This window comes from Palaemon carinicauda, chromosome 7 (assembly GCF_036898095.1).
Source record: "Palaemon carinicauda isolate YSFRI2023 chromosome 7, ASM3689809v2, whole genome shotgun sequence".
NCBI classification, from domain to species: domain Eukaryota; kingdom Metazoa; phylum Arthropoda; class Malacostraca; order Decapoda; family Palaemonidae; genus Palaemon; species Palaemon carinicauda.
In genome coordinates, this window is record NC_090731.1 from 4,477,975 (window position 1) to 4,501,262 (window position 23,288).

A 23,288-nucleotide genomic window follows, 5' to 3' on the forward strand; every position below is an offset into this window, starting at 1 on the left:
ATGATAAAGGAAAGGGAAAACTAACCAAGGGAATTTGGTATGAGCCTTTTTTGTAAATATGAAGTCTTTCAAGTGACAGGGAAATATTATGATTAATTCCTAAACAATATGAAACCAGCTTTAATTATAAAATAATGTATAATTATTAGCAAATATTACTTACAACGCGAAAGGAAGAAAGAAGAAGAGAAAAGGTAAAGAAAATTAATCCAAATAAAATCTAACAGGAGCCACATTTCTATGGTCTTACCTTTTCTCGAAGAAGTTCCCTAATCTTGCCAGCCTGATCACGGAACCTCTGCAGCGAGAGTTCCAGCTCAAGGCATCGCTCTTGCCAGTTGACGACTTCATCCCCAGCCCAGACCAACGGGCCAGGTCCGAGGGCTTCATCGTCATCCGTCAGCAGATCAGCTACTCCATCCACTTCCCCGGCGAGTTCGGACAATACCGAAGGTAGAGATGACCGGTGGCAGGATGAAGCCAAAGAGTCGGTCAGTGTTGAGAGTTGAGAATAACGAGAGGAGAGACTCCTCGACCCACGGCAAGACCCAGGAGATCCAGGTGTGGGCGTGACGTCCCCGTTGTTTCCACCGACGTAAGTGTCTTCGTCTTCATCCTCGTCCATCCTGCCCGAGCTAAAACGCGCCGAACCTCCACTCAGAGTCGATAAGCGGGCCATGTCTAGAGCTACTTCCGCGGAGAATCTCGGGTCTAGATGAACACCCGAACTCAGGGTTGAGTATATAGAAGGTTCCCTTCTACTGCCCGGGAAGTGAGGGTCCGCGGGTTGAGGTATGGCATCGCCAGGGGTTCCGGGAGAAGGCTGACAGTATGAGGCACGTGGGGCAGGCTCGGGAGGCGGGTCACGGTTGGGGTCATCCTCTTCGCCGAAGTCATTTCCAGGCACCTCTCCCTCTTCCGTCCAGGCGTCGACGTTGAAGAGCTGCGACAGACGCCTCTCGGAAAAGAAGAACCTCGAGTCGGAGAGTCTGTGAGAGCTCATCCCGACGTCATGAGGATAGGCCGAAGACTGAATGACATGGGAATAGGGACGTGGGTAACTCCCTCCACCTCCACCTCCTCCCCCTCCTAAATTGGAGGTTCCATCTCCCTCGGCCATGACTTGAGTTTCTGGGAGCAAATGTCCCCGCCCAGAACTAGTACAGAACGTTGAAGTCGCGCTCTCTCAGGCCCTTCATTACTACCACCACGAGGGGAATCGAGGGAGATCAAGCTTTGGTTCTTTGGTCAAAGAGACGAATGGGACACAACGTGAAAAGATTTCTTGACGAAATAATTGTCTTCTCAGAAGGTCCTTCAGCCTTAACAGCACCCTGCCGACGTGACCAAGGCCTTCCCTCCTCCGTATCTCCACTCTGAAATGGAAAGAAAAATGAACATCAATACAAGTTATAATAACAATGCCAAAGGTGAACATACAAATTACAAATTGAATTATCAATGCCAAAGATGTACAAACAAAATTTAAAAGCAGTATTCTCTGTCAATCCACTTGCTTTTCCAACTAGATTTATTGCTTAGGTGGTAGTAGTAGTAGTAGTAGAAGTAGAAGTAGTAGTAGTAGTAGTAGTAGTAGTAGTAGTAGTAGTAGTAGTAGTAGTAGTAAGAATAAATAATAATAATACCAATAATAATAATAATAATAATAATAATAATAATAATAATAATACCAATAAAATAATAATAATAATAATAATAATAATAATAATAATAATAATAATAATAATAATACCCATATTCATCAGCAATATAACACCACCACAATGAATTAGCAATCTTGAAATCGATACAAAACAAGCTACGGAAAATTATAATCAATTCAAGTATAGACTGCACCATTTTCAGTTCACTAAAATTCATTATAGTCCAACAAATCAACATCTTATTTCATACAATATACATATTAAGTATCACACAATTCAAAACCGTTCATTAACAAACGGAACCCCCATCCTTAGCTCACAAAGATGGTGAGACTGCTGCGACCAAAGGAACTAACGAGTCTGGACGATACTCGAACCCCAGTCTGGCGATCACCAGGCAGAGACAGTTCCCATAGGCCACCACTAATACAAGAAACGAGTGAAAAAATGGGGAAATAAGACACAAACAAATAGTGTCGAAACGGAACCCCCCTCTTTAGCTAACAGAGATGGTGAGACTGCTGCGACCAAAGGAACTAACGAGTCTGGACGATACTCGAACCCCAGTTTGGCGATCACCAGGCAGAGACAGTTCCAATAGGCCACCACTAATACAAGAAACGAGTGAAAAAATGGGGAAATAAGACACAATCAAATAGTGTCGAATAATGGCAAATTAAAGATGATTATTTTCGACAAAATGAAATAATAACTGACCACAGGTCATTACTCAAAAGGCTCCATGCAGTGATGCATTCAGCATAAGCGAGTGTGGTAACTACATGAATGTTAATACAGAAAGTTTGGGCCAACAGAATGTTTTTCGTTTATCTGGGTCACAGAGGACGTTTAGTCCACCGTGTTTTTCTCATTCATATGCACATCAGTTTGTCATTATATGCATAAAACGAAACTAATTGAATGAATGATAAAAAGTGAAACTTTCATAAAATTTCATCTCCAAAATATTATTAGAATAGGAAAAAAAAAATCTAGAATCAGTTTGATAAATAATTTTGGTAATATCCTACCAATCATAAGCTTGAATTTCCTTATGATGAATTCAATTAGGTTATTGTTATTTTCTTGCTTACTGATAATAATAAATTTGTACTTCACATCAAAATCAAATTAATAACAACAACAACAACAACAACAATAATAATAATAAAAACTAAAATATTAATAATAATAATAATAATAATAATAATAATAATAATAATAAAAACTAAAATAATAATAATAATAATAATAATAATAGTAATAATAAAATACTACCTATCACGTCACGCCACAAAACGGACCCCAACATCATACCGTGATTAAGGCGTTACCCGGGCAAGGTATGCTCAACTCCCCGACTCATTATCGACCAAGGCATAACGGGTTAGGAATATGGATAAAACTATAGTCAATTTTTTTTAGTGAGGTATGTTTGCACCGACACGCAGGGGTGCCCTTTTAGCTCGTTAAAGTTTCTTGATCGCTGATTGGTTGGACAAGAAAATTCTAACCAATCTGCGATCAGAAAACGTTTCCGAGCTAAAAGGGCAACGCTGCGATTCGGTGCAAATATGCCTCTTTAAAATAAATTGAGTATAGTTGTTCCAATCGTGATATGAATCATAAAGGTATTTATATATTCCTCACGTTATTGTGAGGGTTTATTTCTTAATGAAAAATATATTCGTAAGTCCATCAGGATTTATTAATTGGAAGAGAATATCTTGAGCAACCTTCAGGATTGTGTTGAAAGAGATAAATACTATAGAAATCGGTACAACTTCAAAATACGAATAAGAAACTAGGCATAATATTCAATTTTGATTAGATGAAGTTAGCTTGGATAAACTCTACGGATACAATGCGATAGATTTCACTTACTATTGACTAAATTTTAAATGTTTTTAATTAAAAAATAAAAAAAAAATACACTAATAAATCATTATTCACTTTTTAATTTTGTCTAGCTTAGCAAAACTCTACGGATCAAATGCGTAGAATTTTACTTACTAATGCCTCTAAATTTCTAAATGTTTTTAATTTTAAAAATAACATTAATAAATGATTAATACTCTTGATTTTTTTTTTGCTTAGCGAAACTCTACGGATCTGATGCGATGAATTTCACTTACTACTACCATTAAATTCTAGTGAAACTCTACGGATCTGATGCGATAAATTTCACTTACTACTACCATTAAATTCTAGTGAAACTCTACGGATCTAATGCGATGAATTTCACTTACTACTACCATTAAATTCTAGCGAAACTCTACGGATCTGATGCGATAAATTTCACTTACTACTACCACTAAATTCTAGCGAAACTCTACGGATCTAATGCGATGAATTTCACTTACTACTACCATTAAATTCTAGCGAAACTCTACGGATCTAATGCGATGAATTTCACTTACTACTACCATTAAATTCTAGCGAAACTCTACGGATCTGATGCGATAAATTTCACTTACTACTACCATTAAATTCTAGCGAAACTCTACGGATCTAATGCGATGAATTTCACTTACTACTACCATTAAATTCTAGCGAAACTCTACGGATCTGATGCGATAAATTTCACTTACTACTACCATTAAATTCTAGCGAAACTCTACGGATCTAATGCGATGAATTTCACTTACTACTACCACTAAATTCTAGCGAAACTCTACGGATCTAATGCGATGAATTTCACTTACTACTACCATTAAATTCTAGCGAAACTCTACGGATCTAATGCGATGAATTTCACTTACTACTACCATTAAATTCTAGCGAAACTCTACGGATCTAATGCGATGAATTTCACTTACTACTACCATTAAATTCTAGCGAAACTCTACGGATCTGATGCGATAAATTTCACTTACTACTACCATTAAATTCTAGTGAAACTCTACGGATCTGATGCGATAAATTTCACTTACTACTACCATTAAATTCTAGCGAAACTCTACGGATCTAATGCGATGAATTTTACTTACTACTACCATTAAATTCTAGCGAAACTCTACGGATCTAATGCGATGAATTTCACTTACTACTACCATTAAATTCTAGCGAAACTCTACGGATCTAATGCGATGAATTTCACTTACTACTACCATTAAATTCTAGCGAAACTCTACGGATCTGATGCGATAAATTTCACTTACTACTACCACTAAATTCTAGCGAAACTCTACGGATCTGATGCGATGAATTTCACTTACTACTACCACTAAATTCTAAAGGCATTTGATTAAAATAATAACTTTGATAAATGACTAATACTCTTTAAATTCGATGTTATTACCTTTCATTATCCCGGAACTGATTATGTTTAAATGTATATTACTAAATTTGGAAAAAATAGAAGGACAATGCTCTATACAAAATGAAGTAAATATTTATGATGTAATTGAATACGTACCGCATATTAGATAAAAATACAATGATAAAGCATTCGCCAATTCAAAGGAGCAATATTTCTATTGATAAAATTACAAGACACTATAATCCTTATTGTATGGGGGACAGCTTCCAAAAAGAACAGACCTCATGAGGATACAAATTCCCAAATATCGATATTCCCATTCGTTTTTTATCCTTGATTTGTCAATATGCAAAAAGGTTAAAAAGTAAAGATGAAACCATTAGAAATAAAAAACAAATAAAATGCTCAAGATAACTAGTAACTGAACAAAATCGATTAAATACTCATTTCAAAGAAACATTACGTTAAAAAAAGGGGGAAAAATTATCTGCTAAAAATAAATGAAAGAAAATAACGTTTTTGTAAATAAAAGGAAAATAAAATAAAATATAAACATTTTGTAAATAAAGGGAAAGGAAAATGGAAAAAAAAACGTTCTTGTAAATAAAAGGAAATTAAAATGAAAAAAAAAAAGGTTTTGTAAATAAAACCGAAGGAAAATGCAAGCTAAAAAACTTTTCTTTTGGTTCTTCACGCCTGTTGACATTCCGCCCCTATGCTGCTTGATGGCGGGTGGCCAGTCGTAAAAGTCCACTTTTTTGTGAATTTCCACAAGAGGAATTAAGTAGAAAACACTAAAAGAAGAGTGAGCCGTTTTAAAGACCTTTCAGCAACTGACAGAAGAGGAAAATAATCTTTATTCTAGTATCGCAGTTTTCTAGAAACTAATTATTATTACTATTATCATTATCCTTATTATTACTACTATTACCATTATTATGAGATGATGAATGTAGAAGTATTGAATTAAAAGCTCAAGATACAGACGACTGGCGAAATCTAACCGAGGCCCTTTGCGTCAATAGGCGTAAGAGGAGATGATGATGATGATAATGATGATTATCATTACTATTATTATTATTATTACTATTATTATTATTATTATTAGGCTAAGCAAAAACAACAGTTGTAGAAGCACGACGCTAAACCCAAGGACGTACATATCGAAAAAATAGCCCATTAAAGAAAGGAAACACGGAAAATAATAAACTATGATAGAAGTAATGAACAACTAAAATAAAATATCTTAGGAACATTACCATTAAATTAGACCTATCATATATAATCTATGAAAACTTGAAAAAAATAAAAAAGAGGAGGAGAATCAAGACAGAATAGCGTGCCCGAGTGTACCTTTAAGAAAGAGAACTCTATTCAAGATAATAATAATAATAATCATTATTATAATCATTATTATTACTTGCTAAACTACAACCCTGGTTGGAAAAGCAGGATGCTATACGCCCAAGGGCTTCAACAGGGAAAATAGCTCAATGAGGACAGGAAGTAAGGGAAAATTACAGGAGAAATCTAAAAACAATAACAATAAAATAAATCAGATAAATATTACAAATAAAGGATCGAAAAAAAAATCTATTTGCCTTCGGGTCATAAGTTATCAATATCTTTCCTTCAACCAAGTGAGATCTTCTACTACTAGAACAGTTATAAGCTTGATAAAATGAAAGACAACTATCTTCCGGCTCTCAGAATTTGTAATTGAACACTGAATTATTTGTGATTCAGAAACAATTGACTTAATTTTAATAAAGTTATCAATCCTTTTAAACAGCATCGAGTTTCAATACATTGAATTTTCTTCAAAATCAGATACCTAAGTATTGTTTATCATAGCATGATGTTACAACAAGTAGTGTCTCTCATTGTATGATGTTATAATACAAGTAGTGTCTTTCATAGTATGTTACAATACAAGTAGTGTCTCTCATATTACGATGTTACAATAAAAGTAATGCCTATTATAGTATGTCATTACAATACAAGTAGTGTCTCTCATAGTATGATGTTACAATACAAGTAGTCTCTCTTATAGTATGATGTTACAATACAAGTAGTCTCTCTTATAGTATGATGTTACAATACAAGTAGTCTCTCTCATAGTATGATGTTACAATAAAAGTAGTGCCTATCATAGTATGACATTGCAATACAAATTGTGTCTCTCATAGTATGACGTTACAAGGAGTGTCTCTCATAGCATAATGTTTCCAGTAGTGTCTCTCATATTATTAAGTTACAAAGTAGTACTTAGCAAACAATTATTCACATCTACATTGTTACAACCCTATGAAGCAAAATATCTGGCAACCTGGTAAAACTTAAGCATATATCAAATGCCATCTAATTATATGGAAGGCAATTTTAATATTTTGCTGCTCAAATTGTACCAATCGAGATGAAAATTTAATTGAACAATCTCCTGTGAGATAGCACCATTCAATTACTATAATTTTTCAATTTTCGAATTTACGTTTTAATGCGTTGGGAGAAATGTAAACTTCGGTGAAATATATGTTTATGAAACCTTTCATGCTTTGAGGAAAATACAGTAATTCATAATGCAGATTTACGAGAAAAGGCATAATATTCGTTTCCTATATAATGTGGATAATACACACTATCATTTATTTAATACTCACTATCATTTACCTAATACTCACTATTATTTACTTAATACTCACTATCATTTACTTAATACTCACTATCATTTACTATAAATCATGATCTAAATTACAAGCAAAATTATAACAGCATTTTTCAACATACGGACTTCATACTTCCTATACCCAACTGGAAAGAATAAAATAGCTTGTCCCATATCACTGAAGAAGTAAGCGTTCCTATATTATTACCATTCTTACTGCTGTTTTCTGTACTCATTATAATCAATTACTTGAACATTAAAAAATCAAACAGTATAAAAGAAAAACCTAATTTTTCCTAAGAAGCGTTTGAATAACAATAAGTTAGTTTTATCAAACATAAAAAGTGAACTAAACATTATTCCTACGAGAGATGCTCTAGTCCTCTCAGCCTTATATCAACAAAAGGGATCTGGGTCCTTGAGACCCAAAGCTCAGGATTACAATAAACAAAAAGACAGTCCTTTACATAAAACTTTTCTCCAAACTATACGCTTCTAACACAGCCAACAACTTCGGGGGAAAAAAATTTAATGCAATGTCCACTGAGGAACAAAGTTTGTGCCCGATTAACTCAACTTTGTCCTAAAAAAATAAATAGGATAAATATAAAAAGTAAATAGGGTCTGTAGGCAAACTTCGTGTAATTTACGGTGAATATTTAAAAAAGAAATATATTTAACTATATTCTTGAAGGGTGAAGATTATATATTTGGTAAAACAGAAGATAAAGTGCTAGTATTTTTACATCCCATATATGGGAAAATATTCTTGAAGGCTTGAAGATTATATGTTTGGTAAAACAGAAGAACAAGTACTTGTATTTTTCCCTTTCATATATGAAGAGAAAATAACTTGTCAAAATAAAGTTAAATTCATTAAAAATATGATCATAAAATCCTTATGTTATGTGCCATCAAACGATATGTTCAGAATACCTACGAAAATAACACGCCAAACGTTTCTACTTCCGAGTTATTCGTTTTGAAAACATGTTTTGAAGTCACGTCATTCTACACATTTGAAAGTTAACCCAAAGTGATATTTTCCAAATAAAACTAAAACTGGCTAAACAAATTTCAACCAAGAGAAGCCATATGCGAATACCACCTCATACAATTCACTTCGATACTTGCTAAATATTTGCAGAATGTGTGATTCTTAATCTATAGAAACGCTAAACCTGCAAAGCAAACGCTGTAAACAATTTGCCTTAAAACGGGTAAAAATCCTGGAATAAATGTTTCCAGGCATTTACTGTTTTAAAAACGGATATATTGACGTTAAGGAGTGATATTACGATCACCACCCCCGTAAATATAATAACAAAGTAAGGTAAATATTAAAGTCGCCTGTATTTTACTGAAATATAGCTGAGAACAGTATATTCTTACTGAGAATTTCCGATTAAAATTGCGGGTTTTATTAACGGTGCACATAGATGATGATACCCCGGAAGAAATACGACAAATATCTGATGAAAACTTTACGTCTTTCTCTCAACTGCTATTATTTGAAAATTTTAGCTACATTATTCTCGTAATCATTCTCACTCACAAGTTGGACAATGGTTTCTTGATAACGTAGATATAAATCATAACTATAGTCCATTTCTTCTAACGAGGCAGATTTGCACAGACTTGCAGCGGTGCCCTTTTAGCTCGAAAAAGTTTCCTGATCGCTGATTGGTTAGAATTATCTTGTCCAACCAATCAGCGATCAGGAAACTTTTCCGAGCTAAAAGGGCACCGCTGCGAGTCGGTGCAAATCTGCCTCGCTAAAAGAAATGGACTATAGTTATTAATATTTGCTTATTTTAAATCTGGTTTTTATTACAACCCTTGCTTCCACATTTGACTTTTCTTGCTCATACTAGCAGTTTCAGTCTTATAATATTCGTAAGTTAACTCCATTTACATATTGTCAAATATTCATTTCTGGATAGCAAAACAGTCACCCTTCTTCAATATGATGATGATGATGATGGTATACTACTACTATTATTATTATTATTATTATTATTATTATTATTATTATTATTATTATTATTATTATTATTTTTATTATTATTATTACTATTTCTTGCTAAGCTATAACCCTAGGTGGAAAAGCAGGATGCTATAGGCCCAATGGCCCTAACAGGAAAATTAGCCCAGTGAGGAAAGGAAACGAGGAAAAATTAAATATTGCAAGAAACTTAACAACATTAAAATAAACATTTCCTATATAAACTACAAAAACTTTAACAAAACAAGAGGAGGATAATATATATATATATATATATATATATATATATATATATATCACCCACGAATGGCATTTAATACCGAATTCTATCTTGGGAATATATATCCACTTGATAGCTCAGTCGGTAGAGTCGCCACAGGCATGGTTTCCAGCCGAACAGGTGGGGGTTCGAATCTCCACCCGGCTAGAAGCTGTTACCATAAAATTAATTCCAAGTGGATATATATTCCCAAGATAGAATTCGGTATTTAATGCCATTCGTGGGTGATATTTACATTGATTGAAATCACGTGTGCTTGTGATATATATATATATATATATATATATATATATATATATATATATATATATATATATATATATATATATATATATATATAATAGCACAAGTTCCAAAGTATAAGAGAAGACGAGGGAAAGCGCAAGTTATGGCTTAGAGATCTGCTGGGCCAAGCCCTAAGACCTCGTTCGATATAAAGCTGTCAAGAGAACACAACTGTTATGGACAAAAACAATTTTCCAACTATCGCTTCACCCAGGGTCCCGGATGCCTCAGCGATAACAACGTAATTCTCCCTCGTCTTCTACTGCCAGGGCAAATGTCAGGCAAGGGGGGGGGGGGACTGAACGCATTTTATTTCAATACTCGTCTGCAATACAATACGTGAGAATTACAATTTTCTTTCAACTCGCATTATTCTCAGTGGAACCAAAAGTCAATTTTTCCTTAAGAGGTTAAGCTGATGGTTTCACTGTGGCCAATTTTATTAAATCCTCTCAGAATATATAAAGATATACTTTATGGAATATATAATTGAAATACCTCACGGAAGCAGGATAACATGGATACGAGCGTAATGCTAAACAAGAGGAAAATATAACAGTAAATTCATTACTAAAAATACAACTATATATATCTCATAGTCTGTCTCACAAGTCCAATTTACATCAAAATCCCGGATTATTTTTTCTAAAAGGCATATTTTACTATACAGAAGAATTGAATTTTCACTATAAATAGAACGCTTTACAAAAATTGACATTGTGAGCGAAATGAACAAATAAAATAATCAAATCATTCAGTCCACCCATATGTCTTCCTGTAGTCAATCAATCTCACAGAGATTAAGTAAATTCCAACAACCAGTTGAGATACTACCGCTAGAGTAATTATTGGGTCCTTTGACTGGCTAGATAGTACTACATTAGATCCCTCTCTCTCTCTCTCTCTCTCTCTGGTTACGGCTCATTTTGTCTTTGCCTACACACTGATAACTTGGCCTATTCTTAATTCTTCAGTGTCCTCATACACCTGACAAACATCGAGATTAGCAAGCAATCCTTCTCCGCTCAAGGGGTTAACTAGGTCGTTGTTCTTATGGCCTGATTGGTAACGTCTCTGCCCGGTGTTTGCCAGACGGGGGTTCGAGTCGCGCTCAGTATCGTTAGTGCCATTAGTGTCTGCAACCTTACCATCCTTGTGAGCTAAGGTTGGGGTGTTTGGGGGAGCCATCAGCAGCCATTTGCCTGGCCCTCCCTGGTCCTAGCTTAGGTGGAGAGGGGGCTTGGGCGCTGATCATATAAAATATGGTCAGTCTCTAGGGCATTGTCCTGCTTGATAGGGCAATGTCACTGTCCCTTGCCTCTGCCATTCATGAGCGACCTTTAAAAAACTGATTTGGCGTAGCAGGTTTAAAAGTAATACTTTTGAAAACAACTCTGTTTTTCCATCTGACATTGTAAAGCTTCAATTGGAAATGGACAACTGATATTTGCTGCAAATATGGGGGGGGGGGGTGAAATTGGAAATGTACCCGTCTCGAGTTCTGCCGGACTGGGGTTCAAGATCCGCTCAAGCTCAATATTTCCTTGTGATGTCTGCATCCACGCCATTTTTGGGAGCTAAGGATGGGTGGGTTTGGGGAGAGTCTATTGGTTTACCTGCTGAGTAATCAGAGGTCATTGCCTGGTCCTCCTTGGTCCTAGATTGTATGGAAAGAGGAAGGGGGGGGGGAATTCAGAGGTCATTGCCTGGTCCTCCCTGTTCCTAGATTGGATGGAAAAGAGGGAGGGGGATTCTGAGGTCATTGCCTGGTCCTCCCTGGTCCTAGATTGGATGGAAAAGAGGGGGGGGGGGATTTAGAGGTCATTGCCTGGTCCTCCCTGTTCCTAGATTGGATGGAAAAGAGGGAGGGGGATTCTGAGGTCATTGCCTGGTCCTCCCTGGTCCTAGATTGGATGGAAAAGAGGGGGGGAGGGATTTAGAGGTCATTGCCTGGTCCTCCCTGGGCAACGAGTGCAAGTTGAAGTAAATTAATGGCTTTGGACTGATTCTGTGGATTTTTTTTTTTTCCTTTCCGGACCCCAGACTCGGCGGACCGAAGTTACGAGAGTCTAGGGAGCTGCCCCGCTCAAGTTTTTGAGAGGAAACATGCAGCATGCTGAACTTGATCTGGTGTTGTTGCACTACATCGAAAATCGATATGCTTTGCTTTGGCACTGGGTGTAGAAAGAATCTACTGTACAGTCTGTACGTAGTTCCACGCAACCACGCTGTAACAAGTTACCACGCTGAACCATACGGTAAGTAGAGAGTGTATGTGTATGTGTGTATGTGTGTATGTACATATGTATGTATGTATATATATATATATATATATATATATATATATATATATATATATATATATATATATATATGTATGAGTTTAAAATATACTGTGTATATATACATATACATACATACATATATATATATATATATATATATATATATATATATATATATATATATATATATATATATATATATATTCATACATACACAGTATATTTCAAACATTCACACACACACAAACACACACACACACACACATATATATATATATATATATATATATATATATATATATATATATATATATATATATATATATATATATATATATATATATACATACACACGTTTGTCAGGAACCAAATTTTAGCTTTGATGTTTAACATCATCTTGCCCAGAGTAGAAAACAGCAACTAGCATATCTTCATTCAATTCTTCTTAATTATACTTTCAATTCGCATGGATTGCAATATCAATATGTGATATTACTCAATATTTCAAATGTAATCCATGGCAACTAAAAAAAACAACAACAACAACAGGACGTCATTCGATACGTAATGGATTATCAAGAGGTAAAAGTTGGTACCGAACTTGATTAAGAAACTTATATTAATTAATGGAAAAGTTCACTGATCATTACCTATTATCAGCATTTTCCGTACTCAGGAAATATTAATCTATAAATCAAAGTCCACATCCCTATAGTCTTTCATTTACTTTAACTAAGGCTTTTAATAGTATTTGCAGTTTATTCATTTCCTTGTTTTCTTTTTATAGTTTATATAGGAAATATTTTTTAAAGTTGTCGCTGTTCTTAAATATTAAATTTTTCCTTGTTTCGTTTCCTCACTGGGCTATTTTCCCTGTTCGAGCCCTTAAGCTTATGGCCATTATGCTTTTCCAACTAGGGTTGTAACTTAGCTAATAATAATAATAATAAAAATAATAATAATAATAATAATAATAATGATAATAATAATAATAACACATACAAAGGCATTTCCCCCAATTTGGGGGATTAGCCGACATCAAACAAATGAAACAGAAAAGGGGACCTCTCCTCTCTACGTTCCTCCCAGCCTGACAAGGTCTCAACTGAGTTCGGCTGGTACTGCTAGGGGTGCCACACCATATGTCTACAATCTATAAAAGTAGTGAGAGCTGAGTATTTAGATATGTCCCCAGACGCACAAATATAGATTCAACCCTTTCCATGCCCTTCACCTTTCCTATCTACAACAGCAATGTTTCGGAAATTTGTGGGATTTTCTGGTTTCAGAGTGTATCTCTCCGGGTACACCTTTCAACATGGTATGATTACTCCCTCTCCTCCTACCCGATGGATGGAGAGACTGAGTAGTCATACGTTTGGAAATGACCATGAGCGTGACAGGAAAGAAATATATTTTCCCAGTTGGAGTCCCTGGGCAAGTAATAATAATAATAATAATAATAATAATAATAATAATAATAATAATAATAATAATAATAATAATGAACTTTTCTACCAACTAATGAATGATGAAGCAAGCTCGACTTAAAAACCTCATTATCCTGTGTGTTCCTCAACTCAAATACTTATCTGCAGTTCATGATAGTTAAAATACAATCACCACCAGAAAGTATTAGGGTGAGTGAGTATAAAATGCAAGCCCTATTTATACGAGAATGTCAGAAAGTATTAGGGAGAGTGAGTATAAAATGCAAGCCCTATTTATACTAGAATGCCAAAAAGTATTAGGGAGAGTGAGTATAAAGTGCAAGCCCTATTTATACTAGAATGTCAGAAAGTATTAGGGTGAGTGAGTATAAAGTGCAAGCCCTATTGATACTAGAATGCCAGAAAGTATTAGGGAGAGTGAGTATAAAGTGCAAGCCCTATTGATACTAGAATGCCAGAAAGTATTAGGGTGAGTGAGTATAAAGTGCAAGCCCTATTTATACTAGAATGCCAGAAAGTATTAGGGAGAATGAGCAAAAATTTCAAGCCCTATTTACACTAAATTAACATTACCAATCCTTGTTGAACATTCCATACATTTCTGGCAATAATCAACCCACTGATTAACAAACATTCTTCACTAATTGAACCACTAAGAGCACTAGTTAGGCAGACATTTCCGTCAGAAACTGGACTCTTTCAGACGCAAAAACAACTCGCTGGAGTTTAAGGGGGAGGTCGAAAGTTACCCGATAAGGTTCAGTCTAGTTTCGTATTCGCTCACGCTCAATCAATTAAACATACTACAAATATCTACCTCACCTTTTGCACGTAATTAAACCAAGGCTTCCCCCACTCTGGTGTAAACATCAGTAGATTATAAGACTGGGCAGTTATTAATACAACAAAGTTGGAGTCCGTTTAATGTTTAAAAAACTGAAATGTTCGACATTTTTTTTTTTCAAAATTATATAAAAGGAAAATATAGATTTAACATTATGTATCGAGTAATTGGAGTACACATTCGATCTGTCTAAACATTATGTAGATACTATATTTAATATATCTCAACTAGGTTCAGGAATTAAGAGCGAAGTACATGAGTACTATATTTAGAAAAATAGAAATAAGCACAAACAATATATCATTATTATTATTATTATTATCATTATTACTTGCTAAGCTACAACCCCAGTTGGAAAAGCAGAATGCTATAAGCCCAGAGGCCCCAATAGGGAAAATAGCCCAGTGAGGAAAGGAAACACGGAAAAATAAAATATTTTAAGAACAGTAACATTAAAATTAATATTTCCTATATAAACTATAAAAACTTTAACAAAACAAGAGGAAGAGAAATATCATAGAATAGTGTGCCCGAGTGTACCTTCAAGCAAGAGAACTTCCCAGCAATGATTATTGTATAAAAAAAAAAACTGTAAACAAGATATTTCACAATCTTACCCGAATTTCACTTGCCGTACCCAAAAGGTACATTTCAAGTGGAAAATACGAACTAACAACGAAGGGTTAACTGACTGCAAACACAATCTACTATTTTCCCCAAGTCTTCAAGTGAAGATGAAGGTCTGTTGGAGTTATCATAAATGAATTTATATGAATTTGTATATATAGAAACCAATATACGGGGAATATGTTAATAAGAACATCTAAACACTCCAGCAAGAAGTGGGAGAGAGTACAAAATGATCAGCTAATACGCTGTGTGTGTGTGTATATATATATATATATATATATATATATAAATATATATATATATATATATATTTATATATATAAATATATATATATATATATATATATATTTATATATATAATATATATACATATATGTATAATTATATATATAATATATATACACATATATATATATATATAATATATATATATATATATATATATATATCGATGTAAAATGAGTGCACCATAAAAAAAAAGCCCTGACAAGGCCTAAAAGAATGTTTATGCAAGAGGTAGTGACCTCTGTTTTGTAGTTTCCTCTGGATCTAGCCCCCGTTAAGGGAAACAGTTATATATATATATATATATATATATATACACACATATATATAGATTTATAAATATACACAAAACAGAGAGAGAGAGAGAGAGAGAGAGAGAGAGAGAGAGAGAGAGAGCGTAACGAAAAATCAACAACATCGAAAACCTTTGATTAAGTCTTACTAGAAATAAAAGTGAAGGGAGAACATCTATGAATATTCTCTACTGAGACGGGGAAGCCAATTAGAGGGAAAACAATTTTTTTTTTCTACAATCAAACCAAAAGCTACGGAAAGTCTCATCTCAATATCCTTCCAGAGGACCTCATGAATAAGACTGAGATACAGTTCTTTATCCAATGCAGATCAAAGGGGTTTTTATTTTCCATATATCTAATATAGATTAGTTATTGATATTAATCTCGTCTGTGCATAGAAGAGACTCTTTAGCTATGGTAAGCAGCTCTCCTAGGAGGACAGTCCAAAATCACACCATTGTCTTGGGTAGTGCCATAGCCTCTGTACCATGGTCTTCCACTGTCTTGGGTTAGAGTTCTCTTGCTTGAGAGTACATTCGGGCACACTATTCTATCTAATTTTCCTTCATGTTTTGTTAAAGTTTTTATAGTTTATATAGGAAATATTTATTTCAATGTTGTTGTTCTTAAAATATTCTATTTTCCCTTCTTTCCTTTCCTCACTGGGCTATTTTCCCTGTTGGGGTCCCTAGGCTAATAGCATCCTGCTTTTGCAATTAGAGTTTTAGGTTAAAAAGTAGTAGTAGTAATAATAATAATAATAATAATATGAATAATAATAATAATAATAGTAACAACCTTATGAACAATTACTCTACTACGTACAGCCCATACGCATTACTCCTTAATAACATTTACATTGGATATAACATTATGGACGTGATACCATTTCCTCAAGGGAGAGCATTTGTATAAATAATAGCATATATACAATAAATTAATCAACAGCTAAGATTGCATTAATTATTACCAGTTGATCCCTTTCCATAGAAGCTAATTATTATTATTATTACCAGACAAGCCACAACCCTAGTAGGAAAAGCAAGATGCTACAAGCCCAAGGGCTCCAATAGGGAAAAATAGCCCAGTGGAAAAATAGCCCAGTGAGGAAAGGAAATAAGGAAATAAATAAATGATGAGAATAAATTAACAATAAATCATACTAAAAACAGTAACAACGCCAAAACAGATATGTCATATATAAACTATTAACAACGTCAAAAACAGATATGTCCTATATAAACTATTAACAACGCCAAAACAGATATGTCATATATAAACTATTAACAACGTCAAAAACAGATATGTCCTATATAAACTATTAACAACGTCAAAAACAGATATGTCCTATATAAACTATTAACAACGTCAAAAACAGATATGTCCTATATAAACTATAAACAACGCCAAAAACAGATATGTCCTATATAAACTATTAACAACGTCAAAAACAGATATGTCCTATATAAACTATTAACAACGTCAAAAACAGATATGTCCTATATAAACTATTAACAACGCTAAAAACAGATATGTCCTATATAAACTATTAACAACGTCAAAAACAGATATGTCCTATATAAACTATTAACAACGTCAAAAACAGATATGTCCTATATAAACTATAAACAACGTCAAAAACAGATATGTCCTATATAAACTATTAACAACGTCAAAAACAGTTAGTCTTCAGCTTAATTCAATAAAATTTATATTACTGTGAATATTTAACAAAAGATTTCTCAACGATACTGAAAACTTATAGCCAATAAATAACTTCAGATCTAAATGTTTCTTATCAGTAATAAATAATTTTAATGAATTCTTAATAAGAAAAAAAAAAAACTCTACTAAAAATACTTAGAAATCAATAACTTTCTTGTAGAAGCACCATTAATATCAATTCTCAAACTGGTTACTAAACTGTAATAAAAGCATAAACATATTATTATTATTATTATTATTATTATTATTTTTATTATTATCATTATTATTATTATTACAAGCTAAGCTACAGCCTTAGTTGGAAAAGCAAGATGCTATAAGCAAAAGGGCTCCAAAAGGGAAAAATAGTCCAATGAGGAAAGGAAATAGGGAAATAAATATACGACATAAGAAGTAATGAACATTTAAAACAAAAAACAAAAAACAAAAAAAAGTAACAACATTAAAACAGATATTTCATATATAAACTATAAAAGGACTTATGTCAGCCTGTTCAACATAAAAAAAAAAAACATTTGCTGCGAGTTTGAACTTTTTGAAGTTCAAAGAGATTAATTAATAAAGAAAAAATTACAAATGCCCACAGGTCTGGAATACAACACCCGGGTACTCCTATCGGAAACATACCAGGCACTCCAAAAGGGAAAAATAGTCCAGTGAGGAAAGGAAATAGGGAAATAAATATACGACATAAGCAGTAAGGAATAATTGAAAAAAATAAATATAAAAAAAAACAGTAACAACATTAAAACAGATATTTCACATATAAACTATAAAAGGACTTATATCAGCCTGTTCAACATAAAAAAAAAAACATTTGCTGCGAGTTTGAACTTTTTGAAGTTCAAAGAGATCAATTAATAAAGAAAAAATTACAAATGCTCACAGGTCTGGAATAAAATACACGGGTACTCTCCTATCGGAAACATACCAGCACTCCAAAAAGAGCCTGTCTGAAGCAGGGTTGCCAGGTTGGCCTGTTTCGAGACAGAAAACTCCAAATTAGGCCTATTTTCGTGCTAGATACCTAAATTTGGCGTTTTTTAAAAATTGGTTAGCCTTAAATGCTATATCTTCAGCCTTTTTCTACTATTAGGTTGGCCTTTTAAAGGTGCAGTTGATCAAACGTTGGCCTTTTATCTTTTGGGAAACCTGGCAACCCTGGTCTGAAGTCACACAAACGCACGAAAACATCCTAACAAATAAGTTCGGATAGACGCTGCACCGCGTTCACTTTCAATCATATTGGATCTGGCCAAAGGAAAAAAAGGGGCATCCATAGGGCGCATATCAAAAGGGGTTTCGTATTTCCTCTTAGCCAAAAAAAAAGAGGAGAAATCCTCTTCAGTTATATTAATCCCCAAATCCGTTAGATCTCTCTCTCTCTCTCTCTCTCTCTCTCTCTCTCTCTCTCTCTCTCTCAACTGATGTTGTTGTTATAAAAGAATCTCTCTCTCTCAACTGATGTTGTTGTTATAAAGGACTCTCTCTCTCTCTCTCTCTCTCTCTCTCTCTCTCTCTCTCTCTCTCTCTCTCTCAATCGATACTGGTCTTCCTTTACCTCATTCACGGAGCGATAACATTTTTATGGAGGAAAATCCTTTGACCGAATCTAAAATGATTAATTCCCTACATGCCATAACGTTCGCCCCCTTGAGTCATTAGCGATCCGGTGTACCTACTGCACAGTATATTCAATTTCAAAGTACATATCGTTGTTGCTATTGTTGTTGTTGTTGTTGTTGTTGTTGTCCGTTTGACAAGAAGGGGTCTCGTTTCCTTGAGCTAAGAACAATGAAAATGATTTGCAAACGTTAAATTTAGTACTAATATAATTAATAAAAACTCTAAACAAACTTCGTTGTTGCTGTTGCTATTGTTGCTATTGTTGTTGTTGTTGGGCGTTTGACAAGCAGGGGTCTCGTTGCCTTGAGCTAAGAGCAATGAAAATGATTTGCAAACGTTAAATTTAGTACTAATATAATTAATAAAAACTCTAAACAAACTTCGTTGTTGCTGTTGCTATTGTTGCTATTGTTGTTGTTGTTGGGCGTTTGACAAGCAGGGGTCTCGTTGCCTTGAGCTAAGAGCAATGAAAATGATTTACAAACGTTAAATTTAGTACTAATATAATTAATAAAAACTCTAAACAAACTTTTTCACAGTTCGTTATATTCGGTTAAAAACTGAGATAATTCATATGTTATACGATTTTGTCCTGGCTAAAAGGCTAATATTCTTTCACTGCGGCTGAATCAACGGAAGTAAATTATTAATAAACTGTCAAAATATTTTTTCACAGTTCGTTATATTCGGTTAAAAAACTGAGATAATTCATATATTATACGATTTTGCCCTGGCTAAAAGGCTAATATTATTTCACTGCGGCTGAATCAACGAAAGTGAATTATTAATTATTAATGCTAACCATACCCCTCCTCTTGGAGGTTTGAATTTCTAATCACTGATGCACCTAGATAACATTAATCTTCTTAATTTGAGATATCATAAGGACGTTCACCTGCTACTTCATTGGCCGACTGAAAAATCACAAAGTGGTTAGCTTTTGTTAGTATCAATTTTCCTGAAATAATATCAATATCATTATTATTATTATTATTATTATTATTATTATTATTATTATTATTATAAATTTTCCTGAAATATCATCATTATTATTACTATTATTATTATTATTATTATTATTATTATTATGATTATTATTATTATGATTATTATTATTATTATTATCATTATTATTATTATTATAAATTTTCCTGAAATATCATCATATTCATCATTATTATTATTATTATTATTATTATTATTATTATTATTATTATTATTATTATTATTATTATTATTATTATTATTACATTTCGGTGCTGTTAGAGAATAAAAATATAAGAAAACAATCATTTCACTAGTAGTATGATAAGATGCCAGTTTATATAAGATAACGAACCGAATTAAAAGATAATCTACGTGAATAGCATAAAATACAAATCTACACATATATATATATACACAAACACACACACACACACACACACACACACACACATATATATATATATATATATATATATATATATATATATGTGTGTGTGTGTGTGTGTGTGTGTGTGTGTAATAGAATCTAAGGCGATATAAATTGCCATAATTGCTACCGATCATCATACTAGCAAGAGCATAACCTTATGGTATAGATGTTGACTTTCTATTAAAAGCAAACTAATAGCAATTAAAGACTTCAAACATTAAATTTCTAATGTTCAAATCAGCTTAACATTACTCTACAATACATACAAACAACTGAATTAATTGAATGAAGACTAGAGTCTTATATGAGAAACGTAAACGCATGCATGTACTGTATGCATGTATGTATGTACGTATGTATGTATGTATGTATGTATGTATGTATGTATGTATATTTATGCAAATGTGTATGTGCAGCATATATAAATATAACTGAAACAACCCTTTGAAAAACATAGCTTGGCAACTAAGGCTTCAGAGCACAAACCCATAAGAGATCGCACACTGAATGAGAGAGAGAGAGAGAGAGAGAGAGAGGGGGGGGGGGGCTTCTGCTTTGAGGAATTCCCAGGAGGAGTGCTACTGTATAGCTCTCTTTTAATCCTTCGTTTCTTCATGGATTTAAAAGAATTAATAAAAAAAATATCCGAGGGGTCTTCAACGTACAGATTATAAGTAAAATCTATTTATATATAAAAATTGGAATAAAACACAAAAAAAAAATCTGTGATAATCGCTTGGTCCAAATATTGATGTCTTACAAATTTAGGTAAGAGGCGTAGAAAGTGTAAGGTTCAATCATACTGTCAAAAACATTTAATAAGATATTATATATATATATATATATATATATATATATATATATATATGTGTGTGTGTGTGTGTGTGTGTGTATATGTATATGTATATATATATACACACTGACAAACACACACAACAGCAATAAAAAATGTAGCCGGTTCTAGTCTACTGCAGGACAAATGCCTCAGACAATTTTCTTTTATGGATTCATGTCTGGAGTTTAGCCAGTTTTCATCAGCCCGGAATGGTGATGGTGGGAAATTTTACTATGGCCGTTCACAACAAACCAACATATTAAGGGTGTCCTTAACTAGTAGAGGTTTGCTGATTACGGTTATACATATATATATTCTATTCAGTTGTATTTGTCATAGTTTTCTTTGGTTTGTTTTCTAACTCTTGTTGACATACAGTTTCTCACTACGCTTCTGCGAGGTTGGTTCCACTACTTTGTCTGATGTATATATATTTATTTATTAATTTTTTTCCTTTTAATTTTCATTTAAATTTTAACTGGTTTTTATAGTTTTGAATGAATTTGTAAAAAATTTTAACGTTTCTTAATTCTTTTGTATATATATATATATATATATATATATATATATATATATATATATATATATATATATATATATATATATATATATATATATAAATATATATATATATGTGTGTGTGTGTGTATGCATTGGAACGATTTGACAAAGCACAAGATGACAGGGGAGTGTTACAAACAGAAATGACAAAAAGATAGGATATCCATCTTGGGAGAAAGAGGAAAACGACAGCTGTCAAGCTAAAACTATAATAATTTATCAGGCTGAAACTTGAGAAAATAACCTGAAGAGAGAGAGAGAGAGAGAGAGAGAGAGAGAGAGAGAGAGAGAGAGAGAGAGAGAGAGAGAGAGAGAGAGTTTTACAATAATCGTATACAGTAGATGAGGTATGGGACAGGGGTAGATGGAGAAAGCTGACCAGAAACATCGACCCCACAATAGAAGTGGGAAAAGATGTAGACAAAGAAGATATAATATATATATATATATATATATATATATATATATATATATATATATATATATATATATATATATATATATATATATATATATATACAGGTATATATATATTTATATATATATATATATATATATATATATATATATATATATATATATATATATATATATATATATAATTCCTTATCACTGTCCAGTGAGTCAAAGGTAAAGCAACATTCTCTCGAAAAGCCATTTCTAAAAAAATAACTTCTTTATCAGTACACATATTCTATTTCACGTTACTCAGTCATTAAAATATTATGAGTTTTCGTTAACAAAACTAAAATGAATAACAAAATCAATACCAACGTGATACATCAAAGCATTACCAGCAAAATATCAGACATTCATAAATAGACAGAAACGCATAAAATACGATTTTGACTGAAGTACTTCTGAAGGCAAATTTTTTCAATAACCAGCTTACCCCAATAACATTTTGAAACAGGAAATACAGCTAATTATTTGAACAGATTAAAGTACAGCATTTGAATTAACTTTGCAAATGCATGTTGATGATTACCATTTTTAAATTCTAATTCCACCGTTCAGAGAGAGAAATGCAGAGAGCGATGTTTTCACTACGTTCGAGCTTTAGCTCAGAGTTTATGCCTCAACTGAAAAGGAGTACAATTCAACCATAAAAGAAACCCATTCTGGAACAACTCAGGAACATAAATGGGGGTTTACCCTTAAATCTGCACTC

At 33.2% G+C, this 23,288-nt stretch overlaps 2 protein-coding genes across 2 annotated transcripts in view; one reads left to right on the forward strand and one right to left on the reverse strand.

The window, feature by feature from the left end:
• Window positions 1-238: 238 nt before the first annotated feature.
• LOC137643766 (uncharacterized) overlaps window positions 239-23,288 on the reverse strand; it is a 472,299-nt gene continuing 449,249 nt past the window's right edge. The window contains exon 3 of the mRNA XM_068376454.1: window positions 239-1,376. Within this exon, the coding sequence (XP_068232555.1) occupies window positions 239-1,120 (882 nt within the window). The 5' untranslated portion in view covers window positions 1,121-1,376. The remainder of the gene's footprint in view (window positions 1,377-23,288) is intronic.
• The window catches only part of LOC137643767 (zinc finger protein 23-like), a 42,318-nt gene continuing 31,349 nt past the window's right edge, over window positions 12,320-23,288 (forward strand). The window contains exon 1 of the mRNA XM_068376456.1: window positions 12,320-12,419. Within this exon, the coding sequence (XP_068232557.1) occupies window positions 12,320-12,419 (100 nt within the window). The remainder of the gene's footprint in view (window positions 12,420-23,288) is intronic.